Here is a 19,365-nt window from a genome sequence, read left to right as displayed (position 1 = left end):
GTGATAACAAAAGAAGAAAAGGGAGATTTTTTTTTCATGCCTGCATTTTCCTTGTAGAAGAGAAATGGATCAAGAGTGATGGAAAGTAATAATGCCCCTGGGTTTCATAGCACTAGCTCTTTCTTTCTTATAGCTATAAAGTACTCAAGATTTATTGTTAGGATTATTCTCTCATGCTACTTTAAATTCATAATAATCAAATAAGCCCCTTTAAGAGGCCATCTTTATGGTATAAAAATTGGCTAAGAAAGATGAATCATAAATAGGAGAAACACTTATAATATCTACATGTATGTTCAGCATTCCTCTAAACTTAATGTAAATCATGCAACATAAATTATTTATGCAAGTATGTACTGGTTAGCGTAACATTAGCTGCTGTGACAAACAGTACCAAAATGTCACTTGCTTCATACAATAAAATGTTATTTTTTTTTCCATGTAACAAAGTCCAGTGTGGGTGTTTCTGGTTGGTGGATAGCATGCTTCCACATGCTAATTCAGAGCACCAGGTTCTTTTCATAATGTGACTCCACCATCCTCTAGAACCTTGCTGGAAAAGGGAAAGAAACAGTAGAGATACCTCGCATGCCTCTAAAAAGTCCTGCCTTGACTTCTAGAGGCAAGAACTGGTCAAACGGTCAACACCTGGGTGCAAAGATAGTGAGAAGGGCTTGGAAACATTGTCCCTGCCTAGGCAGTGCCATGCAAGCACAGCAGACCCCATGGAAGGAGGAATGGATTGGGCGATAACTAGTCATTTTCTGCACTGTTGACCAAGATAATGGAATTCAAATCTGCTATACCTAGAATTACTCTAAATTGACTGCCCCTTGTATAATACCCCAATGATAAAGTCCGTGCAGTAACCACTTTGTGTTCCAAATCACCTCTGCAGACCTCTTGGAAAAAAGGGATCCATCAGCAGAAGGATCTAGACTAGAAGACTTAAAAAAGACATTTCTATAAAAACACCTTGCAGTTAGGTTTATCAGATTTCCCATCCCAAACCCTATGCATTTAGCACAGTCACATCACCACAAGTTGGCAAATGAGGAAATGGGAGAATAGGAAGACATCCCAAATTATTTAGCAACCGCCTTCCAGAGGAGCTAAGTGAAGTGTCTTCTCCTTCCCAGTGATTGGTGCCTTATCAAAGATTCAGGACACCAGGGCCATGTAGTTATGTTTCCATTTATTCAGCAAAGAGGTTGGAGGCCAATCCCAGAGTGGAGAGGCCTCAGGAGACTTTTAGATCAAGTTCAAAGACAGATTCATGGAATATACTACCCAGATATTTCAAAGGTTGTAAATTGACCTGCACAGTGTTGTTGTTGTTTTTTTAAGTTTATTTATTTATTTTTTTTAGCAATCTCTACACCCAACATGGGGCTTGAACCCATGAGCCCAAGATCAAGAGTCACAGGCTCCTCCAGCTGAGCCTGGGCTGCAAGCACCCCAGACCTGCACAGTGTTTTATACATTTCTAACTTAGGTGCCAACACTGACAAACCAGAAGATTTAACATGAAAATCCAGATTGCTAGCTTCTTCTGATAAAATCAGATGTAGCAACCTCCAGCATGCATGTGGCAGCAATCTAGGTGGCAAGATTGGGTGGCTGCTCTTTGTAGCCGAGGAACGCCCTCTGTGGTCACCACGTTCCAGCCCAGCCCCAGACACTCATTTACCTTTTTACCCAGCCCTGGGTCAGTTTGTTCTCTGAGAAATTCCATCATAGTTTTCCAACTTCACCTTGGGTGAAGAATTCAGGAATGACAATCAGACTTCTCAAAACCCCTGAGGCCAGGAGAACAAATGTCTCGTTTATTCTCAAATCAAGTTGGAAACAGCCAACATAAAACCACAGTGATTTAACCAGAAGACATAAATATTATATTTAGAAGGAGTGACTATATAATTAGGAAATACTCTCTCCCTAAGAATCAAAATCAATTATCCTGATAAAACCCTAGGACTGCTAACCACTCTTGAATATATTATAAAAAGAAAAAGAAAAAACCAAAACTAATTTTAGGTGATCAGGAGAAGGGCGTTCTCCAGGGACATGGCTGAGTTCATTCCAGGACGTTTGACATAGCCTGTCTCTTTTTTTTTTTAATGCACAGGCTTTAATTCGAGAGAGAGCGTTCTTAGCTAGGGCTCAAGGTGGATAATTACCAATGCTTTTGGTAAGTCTTAAAAGGAGTTAAGACAAAGGTGTGTGCCTATGAGGACACTCTGATCCAAAGGAGGACCCACACAGGGGCTGGACCCTCCGTGAGAATAAGGTGTCAGTGACCACTTCTGGAATGTCTCAAAGGATCCCAGCCCAAGACATCCCCCAGAGAATGTTTTTCCGGAGCTCCCCTTTATCTGAGATGGCTATGTGCACCATCTGCGCTATAGACATTTGTTTCTAATGTGACTCAGTACAGGAATTGAATTCATAATGTAAATTCAATTCTTCCCTGCTGGTGGCATTCCACTTGATTGAAAAGAAATACACACTTCATCTAAAAATAATTAGCCTTTGAACAGCCTTTTATTTCAATTGACTTGAGGCTTTTTATTGATTCCTTTAGGGTTTATGTGGTAGAGAGAATAGGATTCTTCTGGTGTGGTCTTTCTTAGCTTCTTACCGATGGGCATAGATCATCCTTCACTGTCATACCCTTGCTCCTTATAGTGCAGCTAATCAGGAGCCACAAACTGGTGGCCTGCAAACTAAATCAAGCCTTTTACTTGACTCTTGGTACCTGTATACATTTTTGAATTTGAGTGTTTAAACATGAAATACTATTCCAGTTGGCCACAGGTCTTGGTGCCTCTCCACTGCCTTATACCAAATCTAATTCACAGATTTATGTTGTTTCTTGGGCCCCATAGGTATGTGAATTTGGAGATTCTGAAATTAATGAACATGTATTAAACTAGTTAATACATGAAAAGTCCTGGGGCACCTGGGAGGCTCAGTTGGTTAAGTGTCTGCTTTCGGCTCAGGTCATGATCGCAGGGTCCTGGGATGGAGCCTCACATCAGGCTCCCTGCTCTGCAGGGAGTCTGCTTCTCCCTCTACTGCTCCCTCTGCTTATGTTCTCTCTCTCTCTCTCAAATAAATAAATAAATAAATAAATACAGAAATACATAAATAAAATCTTAAAAGAAAAAGGTCCTAAGAACAGTGCCTGCCACATAATAGGAACTCAGTAAATTATAATTAAATCATCATTATTTTTATTGTTCCATATTTCATTACAATTTACTAGCAATATTTACTAGATCAGTTCTACCCCAAGAGATTTTTTTTTTCTTGTAAACTGGGATGATTTTCTTCTTACAATTTTTCATTTGTTTGTTCCTTCTTGTAGTATATGGTTCTTTACAGAAATAATCTGATTAAATTAGACTGCACTTAATGGCAAACAGGAAAACAGCCAGCTGACCAAATGAACAGATCCTAAGCTGAAGAATTACATAGTGGGGGGTGAAAAGCCAGTGTCTTCTAAGCATGACAGATGCAAATAGAAAAACCCAGTGAAGGCTGAGAAATAGACCAGGCTAATTGCAGCTGGGTGAGAGTCCCTATTGTTTCCAAGAGCCTGTATCTTGTTACTAAAAGGGCAGCATGTCAGTAAGACCCTATGCCATGGAACCCTTCCTTATCATCACTTTTCAGTAAAAGACAATTTCCAATTATTTTGTAAAAGCATTCTTAAATCCTAGACATGCCAGGAAAATACAGTGGAGTTGTGATTCTACTCTCAACATACAGCAGAGCAGGTTACTGAGATCATCACAAATTCTATTTTTACAGAATGGGAGTTGGCTTTGAATGGGGGGGATGGAGCCCTGGATTAAGTGGCAAGAGTTTGGTGTTCAGATCTTGATTCTGCACTAAAACGCTGGAGTGGTAGGCTTCAGTTTCCTTAGTTAAGGAATGACAGTTAATAATGTGCTAAATGTGCATTCACTCAAAGTTATAAGTCTCTTAACTTCTTTGGCCCAGAGCACGGGTCTTCAGAGATTTAAACCATCTTTTGGTTTTTTAAGTACAGTGGTAACTTTCAGTTTGACAAGAGGTCACTGGCCTGTGATTACTCATTTTGGTAAAATAAAAATTTCTTCCCTCACTCACAATTATTTTTATTCCCAGCTCTGATAGACCCCAGCTGATTCATCCTACAGGAAGCACTTCACTAAAAATAGAAGACTCCTAGGCCTTAATAGTAGGCACCTCTAAGGGGAGAATACTCCAGGACAGACACAAAAATTTCAAGGCCCGGAGCACATACATTCACTGAGATGAAGTGGCTTGCCAGGTAGCAAAATTATTGACTCCCATTATAGTATTATTTGCTTTTAGATGCTGAATGGTGGTGGTATGTATACAAAGCAGCAAGAGTATGGCTCTTGGGACAGGACAAACAATTCATCCCATGTCAAGGCCCCAGAATTTCATGCACAATTTTGAAAGAAATTGTGGAGGTCATGGGGGACATGCTACAATAACACTGCCTAAAAACACAAAACTTCACTGGTGTGCAATTATAAATATTTATGTAGTTCATGAATTTGCAGAGTTCAGCCAATCCGGACTGAGTAGAGCTTAGCTGGGCTTGGTCATACATTTATGGTTAGGTATAGGTCAGGTAGGTGACTCTACTGATCTCAGCCGGACTTGTTTCCATATCAGTATACTGGCCACTTGCTGGTTGATCTTGGACAATTCAGGCTGTGTGACTGGGATGACTGGAGTGACCCAGTTATGTTCCTCTACCAGACTAGACCGGGCATGTTCCCATGGCCATACCAGAGTAACAGGAAGGAAAGTTGAAATGCACAAGTGCTTTTTCAAGCCTCTCCTTGGGCCATGTCTGCTAACACCCTATTGGCCAAAATAAGTCACATGACCACCTCATATGCAAAAGGTAGAGAAGCAGCCTGTATGCTTTAGTAAGAGCAACTTAAGGTGAGAAGGCAAAGGCTGTGGATACAGAGAGAGAGAGAGGTGAGGCATTGAGGCCATTAATCCTGTCAGTTTACAAAAGAGGAGAATCAACTAGGTTCTGGTCCTAGCTTTACTATTAGCAAGCTGTGTCCTTGAGAAAGCTGCTTAACTTCTTTCAGCCACAGTTTTATACTAAGTTAAAGGAAAAGGTTTGACTATATAATTTCTAAAATCCCTTTCCAATACTACGAAGTCTTAGAGAGGTTGACAATATAATTGCTAATGTCCCTTTCAAAGGTTTCTACAGTAATCTCTAGACACGTGTAAGAAGATTACAAAAGAAGTTCTGTAATACATCTTAAGAATCAAAGGAGGTATAAATTATGGGTTAAGCTAAGATACTGAAGCATTTCAAGAGAGGTATATTGGGGAAATGACAGTGAAGAAAGAATGGGGATGAAGCTAGGAAAAAAGTCACAGGAATCTGATTATGTTCTTTGCTGTATTAAGAGCAGATTTCCTCCATGGGCAATTTCATGGAGTATATGGGTGTGTAGAGGAGCTGACACATAAGACTTATGTCACAATGCGTTTGGCTCTTGACATGAAATAAAATTTAAAATGCAAATGCATGTAGGGACTATGCTTGGTAAATCACATGATCTCTAGCTTCTATATTTCCTCTTTTTGATTCAGTATTTGGATCTACTTAGCATTTAGTATTTGGATCCACTGCCTACCTATCCTAGATCCTTCCATCTTTCGTCTCTGCAGACTTAACCCTCATTCTGCCTTCACACAACAGCCTCCATCAAACACCTCGAATCCAAACTTGAACATTAGCAACCTCCAGAGGTCCAGAGAGATGAGATTTACAAAGAGAATCCTATTATATGAATCAAACCCCCCAAAAAATGTTGAGGAGGGATATACAAAAGGAGCACTTTGTGGGGAGCCCTTTGTCTAAAGTGGTGCCGTTCAGAAAATGGTCCTTAGACGAACAACAAGAACATCACCTGGGAGCTAGTTAGAGATGCAGAATCTCAGGACCCGCCCCAGATCTACTGAATCAGAATCTGCTTTTAACAAAATCACCAGGTACTTTATGTCTACATTAACTTTTGAGAAGTCCTGATGTAAAGCTTTCCCATCTTTTCACTTTTAACATGCAACCATCTTTTAAAAAAGTGCTCTCAGTCACAGACTGTGAGGTCCCCTCTATTATAATCTGTGGTTAATTATAGATGAAAGACACTGGTAATGATTTAATTGTTATGTATCAGAGCAGATTCAGAGATATGTTCTTGTGCTATATACCATTAAAAAGCTCAAGGAAGAAGGAAGTTACAGTTAGAAAACTCCATCCCCCTAGTAGATATCATCTATTATATGTGCCATAGGTTGAAGGTTGAAAACCTCTGCCCCAGGATAATGATAATAGCAAGGATATTGACAGATCCTACAAGGCCCCAACTTTATAAGTCCCATCTCCTCTACAAAGTATTTCCCATATCAAAGTATTTCCCAATACAACCTTCATTTTCAACATCCATAGTATATTTTGTCCTAGAACCCATTCAGCCCAACTTGTTATTTTCCACATAACTATCGCTTATCACCCTGGACAGATTCTAAATTTTTCATTCTTCACAGCACCAAACACAGGGCCTTGCACCAATCAGAGTATTCAAAAATATTATTTGTTGATAAATGCTTCAAATCGACAACAGCCCAGAACATAATCTAAAAGTGAGATCCAACACACACCATAATTGCGCTGCTTTGACCCAATAATGACTTAAATGATGTAACTAGAAAGAACAAAGACCACTTAGACAGGGTTCCAGATGTTCTCAGCAGCAAGTTATGTTTTTTCCTCTCCCTTTAGAAATGAAGTTATCCAGAATTAATAAGCAAGCACAATATGCTAATTACTTTAGCACATATAATCTCATTTAAACCTTGTAACAACAACCTGTGGAAACTGTCATTATTATCCCCATTTTATATATGAGGAGATTTCAATTCCAAGATAGTAAATGAGCTGCCCAAGGTCATATCTGGAAGATGCAAGCACCTTTCATGGAAAGAGAATCTTATCTATCCCTCAATGAATTATCCAATTGTATAGATCGATAAAAGCAGTTTAATTTGTGATTGTCTTCCTAGCCCTTTGTAATGGACTCTATTGCTAGTTGGTCTTTGTTCAAAAGATGAAACTTCATTTTAATATCATTTTCAGGCAAATATAATCGTTTAGGAAAAATCTGCCAAAAATATAGGCATGCAACATATTTCAGGACTTGATTAAAAGTGTCAGGAATTTATACCCATTGTGAATTAATTGTATTCCTCCACATTGGCATGAACTATCCAATTTATTTCTGATTAGGTCTGGACTGTTTTTCATTCATCTCACCTTTTACTCATTTTCTTTAGACTTCAGTTGCCAATGGCAACCTGAAATTACAAGGTTAAACAAATGCTGCATTTTACTTGAGTGGCTTGTAACTTTGAACTTTGAGTTCATGTTCAGTGGGAATTGTCAATCTATAAGGATCACGACCACCTTGCATTGTGGCAAATCCAAACAGTCTGAATTTGCTGGGCCTCTGCGAGGACTTTATGGGTTGTATCCCTTTTTAAGTTTTGGCTTTGATTTATTGGAACTGATTACCCATCTACAAGGGTACTATGAATTTGGGGACTGCCCTCCCTCCTGGTGCTGGTTTGGGTTCCTGATTCTTCATAGTTGACATTTTTTCCTTAAATGGGCCCCATGAATTGCTGGTTTCTTCACCTTGTCCCTGATATTATAGATTGAGTTTTCCTGGTCGGCATTTCAAGTGTGGAAACCAGTGGCTTTCTGCAGAGACTATGACTTCACCATTTTAATACCCCCAATTCTTAGGCCTTCTCTCCCATCTTCTTAGAACATTAAAACCCCAGTTCTCTAAGATGGAGAATCTACTCTGCCACCGTGGACCGTTTGTCTTTGAGTTCCTTTGTTATTCCTGTGTCTTAAGGATTTCTTTTTCTAGTATTAAAACTCAGTTATCAGGGGCTCCTGGATGGCGCAATGGGTTGAGCATCTGACTCTTGGTTTCAGCTTAAGTGGTGATTTCAGGGTGGTGAGATTGAGCCCCAGGTAGGGCTCTGCACTGAGCGTGGAGTCTGCTTGAGATTCTCTCTCTTTCCTCTGCCCCTCCCACTTATGCTCTCTCTCTCTCTCTAAAATAAATAAATCTTTAAAAAAAAAAAACCTCAGTTATCAATTTAAATTAAATGTATGTGTTCTATTTTACTCAGCATTTCCCTGTTTGGAGTAGAAGGAATCTCCACTCAGACATTTTGACTTGAAGTCCCATTGCAATTTATTCTAAAGAAATATAGAGGAAAACAAGTAAACCAACACAATCTGTAATGGTTGGGATATCTAATGTGGTCCCATTTTCCCACATGCGATTTTCCAACAATCCCCTGCTAACCTGACTGACCTCCCTCTGTATCTTTTATATGATCCTGTTATTTCTATTCTTGATTGAAGTAAAAATTCATGAGATTATTCTAAAAATAAGATGAGTCTGCAAGGTGGCTCAGGCTGATTTTGAAACCACCCATTCTATGTGTGTATTTTAATGCTTTTCCCACTGTTTTCAGTAACCTCTTAGCTGATTAATTGATGATGTTGACATTAAAATACTCTCATTAATTCTTCATAAAATTTCCCCGGTCACTCTATCCCATGCTCAGTGTTTTATGCTTTTCTGTTTGTTTGTTTAATATTTGCTTTTATTCTGGAATGCTATTTTCATGCTAAAAGTAAAATATCACATTACCATAAAAATGAGAAATAGGAAATGTAAAAGTACTCAGTCCCAACACAGTTTATATTTTAGTATTTTCTTTCAAAGTAATTCTATATTCTTAGAAAATATTCTCATGGTTGTAATCACAGTACATATAAAACTGTATGTAGATTTACTTCATTTATCACAGTAACAATTATGTTCCCTTATTTTCATAGCCATTTATTGTTTTACATTTATTGGCTGCATTTCATTTCTTTAAGCAGAAGCCTTATGTTTTCTTTCACAGAAACTCTGTTTTATTGATGTTTTTGCTGGGGGTTTTTTGGGGGGATTGGTTGGTTTTTTTTGTTTGTTTGGTTGGGTTTTTTTTTTTTTGCTTGTTTGTTTTATTATTTTCCCTAATCTTTAGCAGTAAATTTTAAAATTGAGCAAGATAATTTCAGTACCATATTACCACTTGCATTTCCCAAAGGCCAGAAATATTTTTTAAAGGGTTAAGAGACTGTGAGGAATTAAATTTTTAAAAATACAGCAGATGCTTCCAGAGAAAGAAAAAAAAAGGTGAAATAATCTAAAATGTCTAATGAGAAAACAAACTGAAACAAATGGCTTTATGTGTATATAAAAAGTAACATAACGAGGAGAGCCTGGGTGGCTCAGTTAGTTAAGCGTTTGCTTTCAGCTCAGTCATGATCCCAGGATCCTGGGATCAAGCCCCACACTGGGCTCCCTGTTCAGCAGAGAGTCTGCTTCTCCCTCTCTCTGCGGCTCCCCCTGCTTGTGTGCGTGCTCTCTTTCTCTCTCTGTCAAATAAATAAATAAAATCTTTAGAAAAAGTAATGTAACTATACAAAGAATATAATTAATTCAAGGGAATTTTTGCAGAGTAATATAATTTTGCATCCTTGGTGGGATATATTCTGTGAAAAACAAAACCTCAAGAATGTCTTACACTTCACGTGGTTATTTTATTGTTAGGTCACAACATTGAAACTATTTCCATATATTTGAAAATGTAAAGCAAGTAAGTAAATACGTCGTTACCAGAAAGCAAAATATACAAAATTAGTTACAAAATAAAAGAGATATAGACTCTGAGAAACAAACTGAGGGTTCTAGAGGGGAGGGGGATGGGGGGATGGGTTAGCCTGGTGATGGGTATTAAAGAGGACACGTACTGAATGGAGCACTGGGTGTTATATGCAAACAATGAATCATGGAACACTACATCAAAAACTAATGATGTATGGTGATTAACATAACATAATAAAATAAAATTTTAAAAATGAAATCTAGAAATATAAAGATCAAAGGAGTTAAGAAAAAATTCTATAATATTACATTTAAATTTGAGATATCAATATGTACTAATGATTCTTCAAAAATATATGTCCTAATGTCCACTGCTGGCCTAAACACAATGACTGTCTGGTAGCAGTGAGCACTTTTAGCACCCAATGCCTTCTCCAATAAAGGCTCTTTGGAAAAGTAGCTGATTCCAAGTCTGAGTCAGAGAAAGCACAAGAAGTGCCTGAGTTACCTTATTTTACCTAAAGAAGCAAGCAAGTGCTCAAAAACCAATGAGGGCATGTCAAAAGGACCCAGGATCATGCCCTCAAAGGGCTTCTGCTGGCATTACATGTGACAATTTGAGCTCAAAAAAGAATAATGACTGCAACTGATTTAAACAAAGGGAATAAATGGAAATAAAAATATATTGTCTGCAGTTATTTTCAGAGAGAGAGAGAGAGAAGAAAAAGAAAACTCATTGGTTATCTTTGGAAATTATTATTGCCCCAACTCCTTACTCAGAATATTTGTGAATCAAAGGAAAAGAATTAAATGCTTACTCTGCCTTTTTAGGAGGAATCTGGTTCATCTCCACCTGACAAGGGAAAGCTCTGCCTTACAGAAGAATACTAGCTAAATAAAAAAAGAGTTATAAAATTGCCATTCACCCCTAATAAGATAGGTGAGAATCATCAATTTCATGAAAAGGTGCTAAGGAGACTTTATATGGACCTAGAGCTTTACCCCACAGAATAATTGCCAATAGCCAAAAGAAAAAAATGTGTTGACAAAGTTGAAGTCTGATATTTACTACTTTTAGCCAAGTGATCAAATTTAGCATTGCTGATAATGCAACCACATGATAATAGAGCTCACTAATATGTTACGATATAGATAGAAAAGAGTACCTGTTGACTCTTCTCACCCAAACAAATGTTTGTTTAATCCCCATCTGATCAAGCTTACAGGCTTAATTTCTAGTTTACAGGAAAGGCAGGTTTTCCAGGACCAACTTAAATGACACCCCCAGGAAATAATCAGACAAATTCAAAATGTGGGCATTCTATAAGAAAATTGAACAGGACTCTTCAAAAAATCCAAGTCATAAAAAAATTTAAAACAATAAATAACTCAACAGGGAAGAAAGAGGAAGATATCACAATCAAATGCAATACAAGAACTTTGATTGAATTCTGGTCCAAAAAAAAGCTAGAAAATTTGGGAGGTAATACTGGGAAAATCTGAACATGGATGGATGTTGGGTAACATTAAGGAATTATTATTAATTCCCTTGACATGATTAAGGTATTGCCATAATGTAGGAAAATGTCTTTATTTTTAAGCGGTGTGGGGGTCAAGTGCTGTGATATCTGAAATTTATTTTCAAATGATTGACCAAAAAAAAAAAAAAATAGAGTGATAAACAATAAGAATGCACATGTGGCAAAATATCAAGATTATTATTATAGTTGCTTCCAGGGTTTTTGTGGTTGTTGCTGTTATTTTGTTTTGGTTTTAGGGGTTTTATTTCTGTTGTTGTTTTTGTTTTTTGGTGGTGGTGGTGGTGGTGGTGGTTTTTGGTTTTGCCTCTGCAAACAATGCTGCAGTAAGTTTGGTGATGTTTCCATCTTATATGTTGGTGCTTTCATTTCCCTGGGCCAGGTTCCCTTCCCAAATGTGAAATTGCTAGGTGAAAAGCTATGTACATTTTCCTTCTTATAAATATTATGGATACCATTTTATCGCCCAATGTTTGAAAATGTCCACTTCTCCCCAGATGTTACTGCTCCTTTGAACAAACCTTTTTTTTTCTTACCAATATGTCCCTTTAAAAAATGTGCTATTGAATCTCCCTTATTGTCTATGAGTGAGGGTTTTCTGAAATATATATTGGATATTTTCACTTCTCCTATGAATTGCTTGAGGTTTGTCCATTTTTTCACCAAAAAAAGATTATTTTCATTTAGCTAAATACAGTGACCTTGAACAACATGGGTTTGAATAGGTCCACTTATACATGGATTTTTTCCGATACAGTATAGTACTGTAATGTATTTTTTCTTCCTTATGATTTTCTTAAAAACATTTTTTTCTCTAGCTTGCTTTATTATAGGAATATAGTATATAATGCATATAACATAAAATACGTGTTAAAAATATGTGTTAAACAACTGTTTATGTTATTGGCAAGGCTTTTAGTCAGCAGTAGGCTATTAACAGTTTTGGGGGAGTCAAAAATTTGACTTGGATTTTTGGCTATGCAAGGGGTTAGCGCCCCTGCCCTCCCCACACTGTTTAAGGATCAACTACATACCTAATAAATTATTTTCTTTGTAGCTTACAGTTTTTCTATCTTGCTTGAGAAGGTCTCTATACCCTATGATTATGCAATTATTCACCCAGAATTTTTCCTAAGATTTTTTTGCTTTTATTTATTTTTTTAAAGATTTTATTTATTTATTTGAGAGAGAGTGAGAACAGAGAGAGGAAGAAGTATGTTCCCTGCTGACCGGAGAGCCTGATGTGGAGCTCTATCCCAGGGCCCCGAGATCATCACCTGAGCCGAAGGCAGACGCGTAACCAACTGAGCCACCCAGGAGCCCTGCTTTGTGTTCTATATTAAGGTCTTTAATATACTTCATTGGGCGAAATGACTCGAGTTGGACCTGAGCTCAAAGTGAAAATTCTCCTTAAATATCTCTCAGTGCCTTCTCTGTAGCATTTTTTTTTAAGTTTTAGCAGTTGTGTCTTTGTTATCCCACAGTACCTTATTGCACTATGTTTTCAATTTGTTTCCTTAGAAAGTTGGTATTGGGGGCACCTGGGTGGCTCAGTTGGTTAAGCGACTGCCTTCGGCTCAGGTCATGATCCTGGAGTCCCGGGATCGAGTCCCGCATCGGGCTCCTTGCTCAGCGGGGAGTCTGCTTCTCCCATTGACCCTCCCCCCTCTCATGCTCTCTCTCTCTATCTCATTCTCTCTCAAATAAATAAATAAAATCTTTAAAAAAAAAAAAAAAGAAAGTTGGTATTGATTATATCTCTTTAATAAGTCAGTACCTGTCTTATCTTATATTTATGCCACATTTACATTATATTGAGTATTCCCCCCCTGCTTTTAAACTAACCTTCATAAGTAACTTTACTTTCTCCTTGGTCTTCGCTTACATTTATGAGTCTAAAAACCTTGCATAACTAGATCAAATCTCTACCTTATTTTTTTAAGGCAGTTGAAAAACTGTCAGAGGCAAAATAAGCATCCCAAGTGCAAAAACCTTGGACATTATAATCAGGCAGAGCTAAAAACATTTGAACTTGACTGTATTGCCTTTTCCTGCTTAACTATCCAGAGTTCACAGAAGCTATGAGTAGGCAACATGTTTTGAAAAGTGAGTTAACTGAGAAATTTAGAAATTGAGTCTGACTAGTCAAATTGGAGAACTCAGCCTATAATAAAACAAACTCTGGCAATGCTCTTATTTATTAATATCTGAGTGTAATGTAACAATTCGCCTTAAAATTAGAGATTAAATTCAACCATGTCCTTCCCTCTTTTTGCCCATTTCCTAAAAATAGATCTTATAAATTTAAGATCAAGCAAGCTCACGTTTGCTAATGTTATAGAAAAGCTCCAAAGCATATTCTCCAAAATCAGATTTTTCATGAAGATCTCAGTCCTATGGTGATTGTCCCTCAAGAATGTGTTTTAAAATTATAGCAATGGAAAGATGGGGCCAGCTGAATTAAACTATGAGTGCTTCGTGGAACCAGGCCATATATGACACTCCTTTGAATTCCCCTACTGTATCAGGTGGTTATTGCCACAATACTGCTGCCTAACAAAAAAACCCCACAAAACTGAGTGGCATAACACATTAAGCATTTACTAAGCTCATGAGTCTATGAACTGATTGGGCAATTCTGGTCTGAGTAAGGCTCAGCTGGTCTCAGTAGCCTTACTCAAGCCTGTTTAGCTGGTGGGTCAGCTGAGGGCTGGCTATTTATAATAGCTTTTCCCTCGTGTCTGATCGTCATTCAAAGTGATGGAGAGGGGGATAACTGGGTCATGTGTCTCCTCCTGCAACAGTCTAGCCTGAGCCTCTTCACGTAATGGCTCAGTGAGCTTCCAACAGTGAGAGCAGAACCACATGAAGCCTTTTGAGGTCTAGGCTCAGAACTGCATGCTGTCACTCTGACATTCTACTGGACAAAGCAGATCATAAGGCCTCCCTAGATTCAGGGAGATGAAAAGTACACTCTACTCTTTCATGGGAAACACTGCCAAGGCCATGAGTGCCAGGAGGGGTGAGACATTGCTATCACTTGTGCAATTAATCTACCATTCCCCCAGAACCTACAGCTTGAGTTACACAGAGTAGACACTCAATACTCAATGAGTATGTGAACCAGAATGTGAAAATGAGATGGGATAGCACTGAACCCCAGCAGAGGATGATCAAGAGCAAGTCCTGGTGTTCAGTGGAGAACCATCTGAAGCTCAGAATGGTGGTGAGGCAAAATGAGGAGGGATCCAAACTGAAAGTCCATAGTTAGACCCAATCTCTCGAGTTTCCTGGTCTAAGCCAGATTTAAATCTGCTAGGACAGAAGTTAAAAACCCTCCACAAGCCCAGTAGAACTCACGAGTGTGGTTCAAATTGACTGCCAACAATAAAAAATCAGGTCCTCCATGAAAATTTAAATTTCTGACTTCTGAAAAACAAAAGTCTTGCAAACATTAGCTAGAGCTGGGTTTCTGCCACCCCTTTAGACTGAGCATGTTCTCCCCACCACTCCCACTTATTTTCATGACTTGCCTGGCCCCCCCTAAACATCTGAGTTTGTGACCCTTAGGCTGGAATAATTCTAGACTCCTGATGGGTGGGACTCTTTGGGAACAGAGCCAGACTTTGCCCTTCATATTTTCTTACAATGAACAAGTATTCCATGTATAAGAAGCAAAAATAAATAAAAGCTCTAACTTGAAATTTAATAATAAATGCAAATTTGTAATTAAATTGCTAATAGCTGAATGACTTTTTTTAAAAGAGTGAAGTATGGCATGTAATATAAATTAAATAAAATTAATTTAGTTAATAAATTATTTTAGTTTATTAAAGTAGTTTAGAATACAGTATAATTTACCACTAATCCATGATAAAAGAAGAGTCCACTAAAATTGTAATTTAGCCACAACTGGGTCAATAATTAAAAATTATTTTAAATAATTACTTAATTATTATTATTGTGATTTATAATAAGAAATATATATTTAATCTTCATCCCAGTTCCTGGCACAGAGTTCCTAAAACCCTTGAAATTTCCTAAATGATAAGCAACAAAGGTGTCTTTTGTTATGTTAGTGAGGTGACTTTTCAGAAGCCCCTGGGTAACCTAAAGATGGGGGCTGATTGCCAGGGGAACCAACCTTGCAATTCGAGGGTTAGACCTCACAGTCCCAACCCCTAATCTCCAGGGAGAGAAGGGCAAGAGGTGAATCAATAGGCAATGGCTAGTGATGTAATCAACCATGCCTATGTAATGAAGCCTCCATGAAAACCCAAAAGGATGGGGTTTGAAGACCTTAGGAGTTGGAGAACTTGTGGAAGGAGATGCAGGGTGAATGGGCGCTCAGAGAACACGGTAGCTTCGCACCCTTTCCCCCATACTTTGCCCTGTGCATCTCTTCCACCTAGCTGTTCCTGAGTTACACCCTTTTATAACAAACCAGTAATCTAGTAAGTAAAATGTTTGAGTTCCTTGAGCCGCTCTAGCAAATTAATCAAACCCAATGTGGGGGGAATCATTGGAATCTCCAATCTATATCCAGTTAGTCAGAATCACAGGTGACAACCTGGATTTGCAACTGACATCTGACATGAGGTGGGGGTGGGGGACAGCCTTATAGGACTGAGCTCTTAACTTGTAGGATCTGATGCTATCTCCAGGTAGATAATATCAGAATTGAGTTAAATTATGGGACATCCAGCTGGTGTCCTAGGGAATTGCTTTGTGGTATGAGGGGAAAAGATCTCACACATTCAAATTGGGTGCAGAATCATAATTATTAAAATAGATTATTTTAAAAATTGGATTATTAAAAATTATTCAAAAATGTTAGTTTAAGTATTTGACATTGTCTCACATTTCACATCCTTTTTTATATATAAATTTTAAAAAGAAACAGCACTATCAAGCACTCTGGGGTCTTGTCTCCCACTGACCTAAGAGCATTTGACTGCTAGGTCACATACAATGTATCCAAAGCTGAAGGTCCCCCACACTAACCTCAAGGAAAACAGAAATCTACTGTTTGCTGAACACGAGGCCCCTTGCTTTTCTTCCTTTCCTCATATTCCTTGGAAACAAAATTTGAACAGCATGCTTTGCTGAATTAAAATTGAGACAAATGAATGATGAGACCTGGATGGTAGTTACTGAGAACTGCCAAACACCAGGCTAAGATTTCACTCCTGTAAAAGCCCCACTCCCTTCTAACTGGTTGCGATACCTGGGAAAGAATTGCCCATTGTCATCTTGTCTGTGATGCTCCAATGGCTCACCTGTTCCCAAGAGGAAGGGAGCAGCTGTGTACACAGGTGCCTTGGCTCCGCTGTAGTCAGGTCAATCTCGGAGCCCCATGAGTGCCCTTCTCAGAGCATGTTTTTTTTTTTTTTTTTTTAAAGATTTTATTTATTTGACAGAGAGAGAGACAGCGAGAGCAGGAACACAAGCAGGGGGAGTGGGAGAGGGAGAAGTAGGCTTCCCGCTGAGCAGGGAGCCCGATGTGGGACTCGATCCCGGGACCCCGGGATCATGACCTGAGCCGAAGGCAGATGCTTAACGACTGAGCCACCCAGGCGCCCAGAGCATGTTTTCTCCTTGGCTTATTAGAATTCATATGCCAGCACAACATCTTCATAAATACCCTACATTTTATATTTGGGAAGAAGAGTTGACTTGCAATACTTAGGGCAAGTCATTTTTATCAGGCACGTTTTAAAAAAAAAATGATTTTATTTATTTATTTATTTGAGAGAAAGTGAGAGAAAGCACGAAAGCGGGTGAAGGGCAGAGGGAGAAGTAGACTCCCTACTGAGCAGGGAGCCCGATTCGGGGCTCGATCCTGGGACTCCAGGATCTTTCTGCTCTTAGTAGACTACATACAGCCAGGATCAAGATAAAAAGTAGAACGGGGAGTTCAGAGTTGAACCAGGGCAGGAAGTCAAGCAGGGTGTCCAATGTGGACCAGCCTCATTGGCATCACCTGGGAGTCACTGAGACATGCAGGATCTTGGACCCCACCCAGGTCTCCTGAATCTGAAGCAAAGTCGGGATCCCAGGTGATTTGTGTGAAGCTTAGAAGTTTGAGAAGCACACACACAAAAAATTCCATAAAGGTTTTAAGGACATGTCTCAAGAAAAGCTGCCTTGAGGCTACTAAGAGCAGAAAGAAAAAGCATTAGTCTCGCATGCTGTTTCTAAGACTAGACTCCCAACTTACCATTCAATAAGGAAAGAGAATTTCATTTAAAATCCTAGGTTTCAAGGCACCTGGGTGGCTCAGATGCTTGAGTGTCTACCTTCGGCTCAGGTCATGATCCCAGGGTCCTGCGATCGAGCCCAGCATCGGGCTCCTGGCTCAGCGGGAAGCCTGCTTCTCCCTCACCCACTCCCCCTGCTTATGTTCCCTCTCTCACTGTCTCTCTCTCTGACAAATAAATAAATAAAATCTTTAAAAAATAAAATAAAATAAAATAAAATTCTGTGTTTCAATGGGGCTCAGCACAGCAGAGCTTTCCAGAGGCAGCACCCACCACCAGCCGTCCCTCATCCCAGCTACAGAAGATGCCTGGCCTTCACTGGTTTTATGATTATGGCTTCCATTTAAGTCTGTAGAAACGGTTCTGTGACTTTTAAAAGTCTGGGCATTCTCCAGAACATTAAACAGATAAGTTAAAAGACAGTTTATAAGGTAGCTAAAGCAATTTACAAGGCAAATAAAATTAGAACGAAAAGAAAAAGAATCAAAGAGGTGATACAAGAAGTCAAAACAGAAGTTAAAGTCGGTTACAGGAGTATGTTCAGTTCATTAAAATGCACTGAGGGGTGCCTGGGTGGCGAAGTCAGTTAAAGGTCTGACTCTTGGTTTCGGCTCAGGTCATGACGTCAGGGTGGTGAGATCGAGCCCCGCCTCAGGCTCCGCGCTCAGCCGGGAGCCTGCTGGAAGTTCTCTCCCTTTGCCCCTCACCCACCCTCTCTCTTCCTCTAAAATAATAAATAAATAAATCTTTTTAAAAAGTGCATTGAGCTCCTCTCTAGAAGTACTCGGCGGCGCTTCACGAAGCCCGCTCGTACCTCTCCTGTCCTCTCCAGCCCCCTCTTCCCTCTCCCAGCCTGAAGCATGGCTGACCTTGGCACTCCCAGCTATCAATAGCTTCCAGTCCCTTCACGTAAGAACTTCAGATCACTGCATTGTAAACTTTTTCAAAAGATTCGCCTGTGTGTGTGTGTGTATTTATTTATACTGTTGCAGGTCTTTAGCCCTATTACACCACACATAATCTGAACTTGACTTTCAGCCATGGACAAGTGATGTGTCTGTTTTACATCTTCTCCATAGGTAACCAGTGGATGGTATTTACCTTAATTTATTCCTCCCCCATCTTTGTACATCTCTTTCAAAGAGTTTCCACGTGGGTGGTTATAGAAAACTAAATGACCTAAAACCATCCTCCTCTCTTGATGTCTCCCAGCTGCAGATGGACCTGGAGCAAGAGTACCAAGACAAGTTCAAAAGACTGCCCCTGGAGATCTTGGAGTTCGTGCAGGAAGCCATGAAAGGGAAGATCAGCGAAGACAGCAATCACAGTTCTGCCCCTCCCTCCCTGGCCTCGGAGCCTGGAAAAATGAACCACAAGCCTCCCTCCAGTGAGGAGCTAGAAGGAGACAACCCAGGAAAAGAGTTTGATACTCCTCTGTGATTGTTCCTGCCAGGCCTTCAAAGCATGCATGGCCACTTCATCGGACTCTCTCTTACTACAAAAATCACTGCCCAGGAGCATCTTCCTGATAAGCATCCCTTAGCCTAAAATCCACACCAAAGGGAGAGTTCTAGAAGGATCCATGCAAACATCCTCATGCCCAGGCTCCCTGTGTTATGTGGACACTACTGCAGGTCTGCTTGCGGAGAGTGCATGTATGTGGGATTTTTGTTTTCTTTCCAATAGTAAATTCAAAGCAGGCAACTTCCAGGCTCCATGGGACATTTAATGAAGGACAGTGTCTTTTTTGAAGAAAATCAAGCTCATGTTTTT

At 39.3% G+C, this 19,365-nt stretch overlaps 1 protein-coding gene across 1 annotated transcript in view; it reads left to right on the top strand.

The window, feature by feature from the left end:
* Positions 1 to 19,053, top strand: part of PLCB1 (phospholipase C beta 1) — a 679,194-nt gene extending 660,141 nt beyond the window's left edge. The window contains exon 32 of the mRNA XM_021688914.1: positions 18,805 to 19,053. Within this exon, the coding sequence (XP_021544589.1) occupies positions 18,805 to 19,032 (228 nt within the window). The 3' untranslated portion in view covers positions 19,033 to 19,053. The remainder of the gene's footprint in view (positions 1 to 18,804) is intronic.
* The last annotated feature ends 312 nt before the right edge of the window (positions 19,054 to 19,365 follow it).

This window comes from Neomonachus schauinslandi, chromosome 10, assembly GCF_002201575.2.
Source record: "Neomonachus schauinslandi chromosome 10, ASM220157v2, whole genome shotgun sequence".
In the NCBI taxonomy this organism is placed as follows: domain Eukaryota; kingdom Metazoa; phylum Chordata; class Mammalia; order Carnivora; family Phocidae; genus Neomonachus; species Neomonachus schauinslandi.
This window is presented reverse-complemented; position numbering and strand designations above follow the sequence as displayed.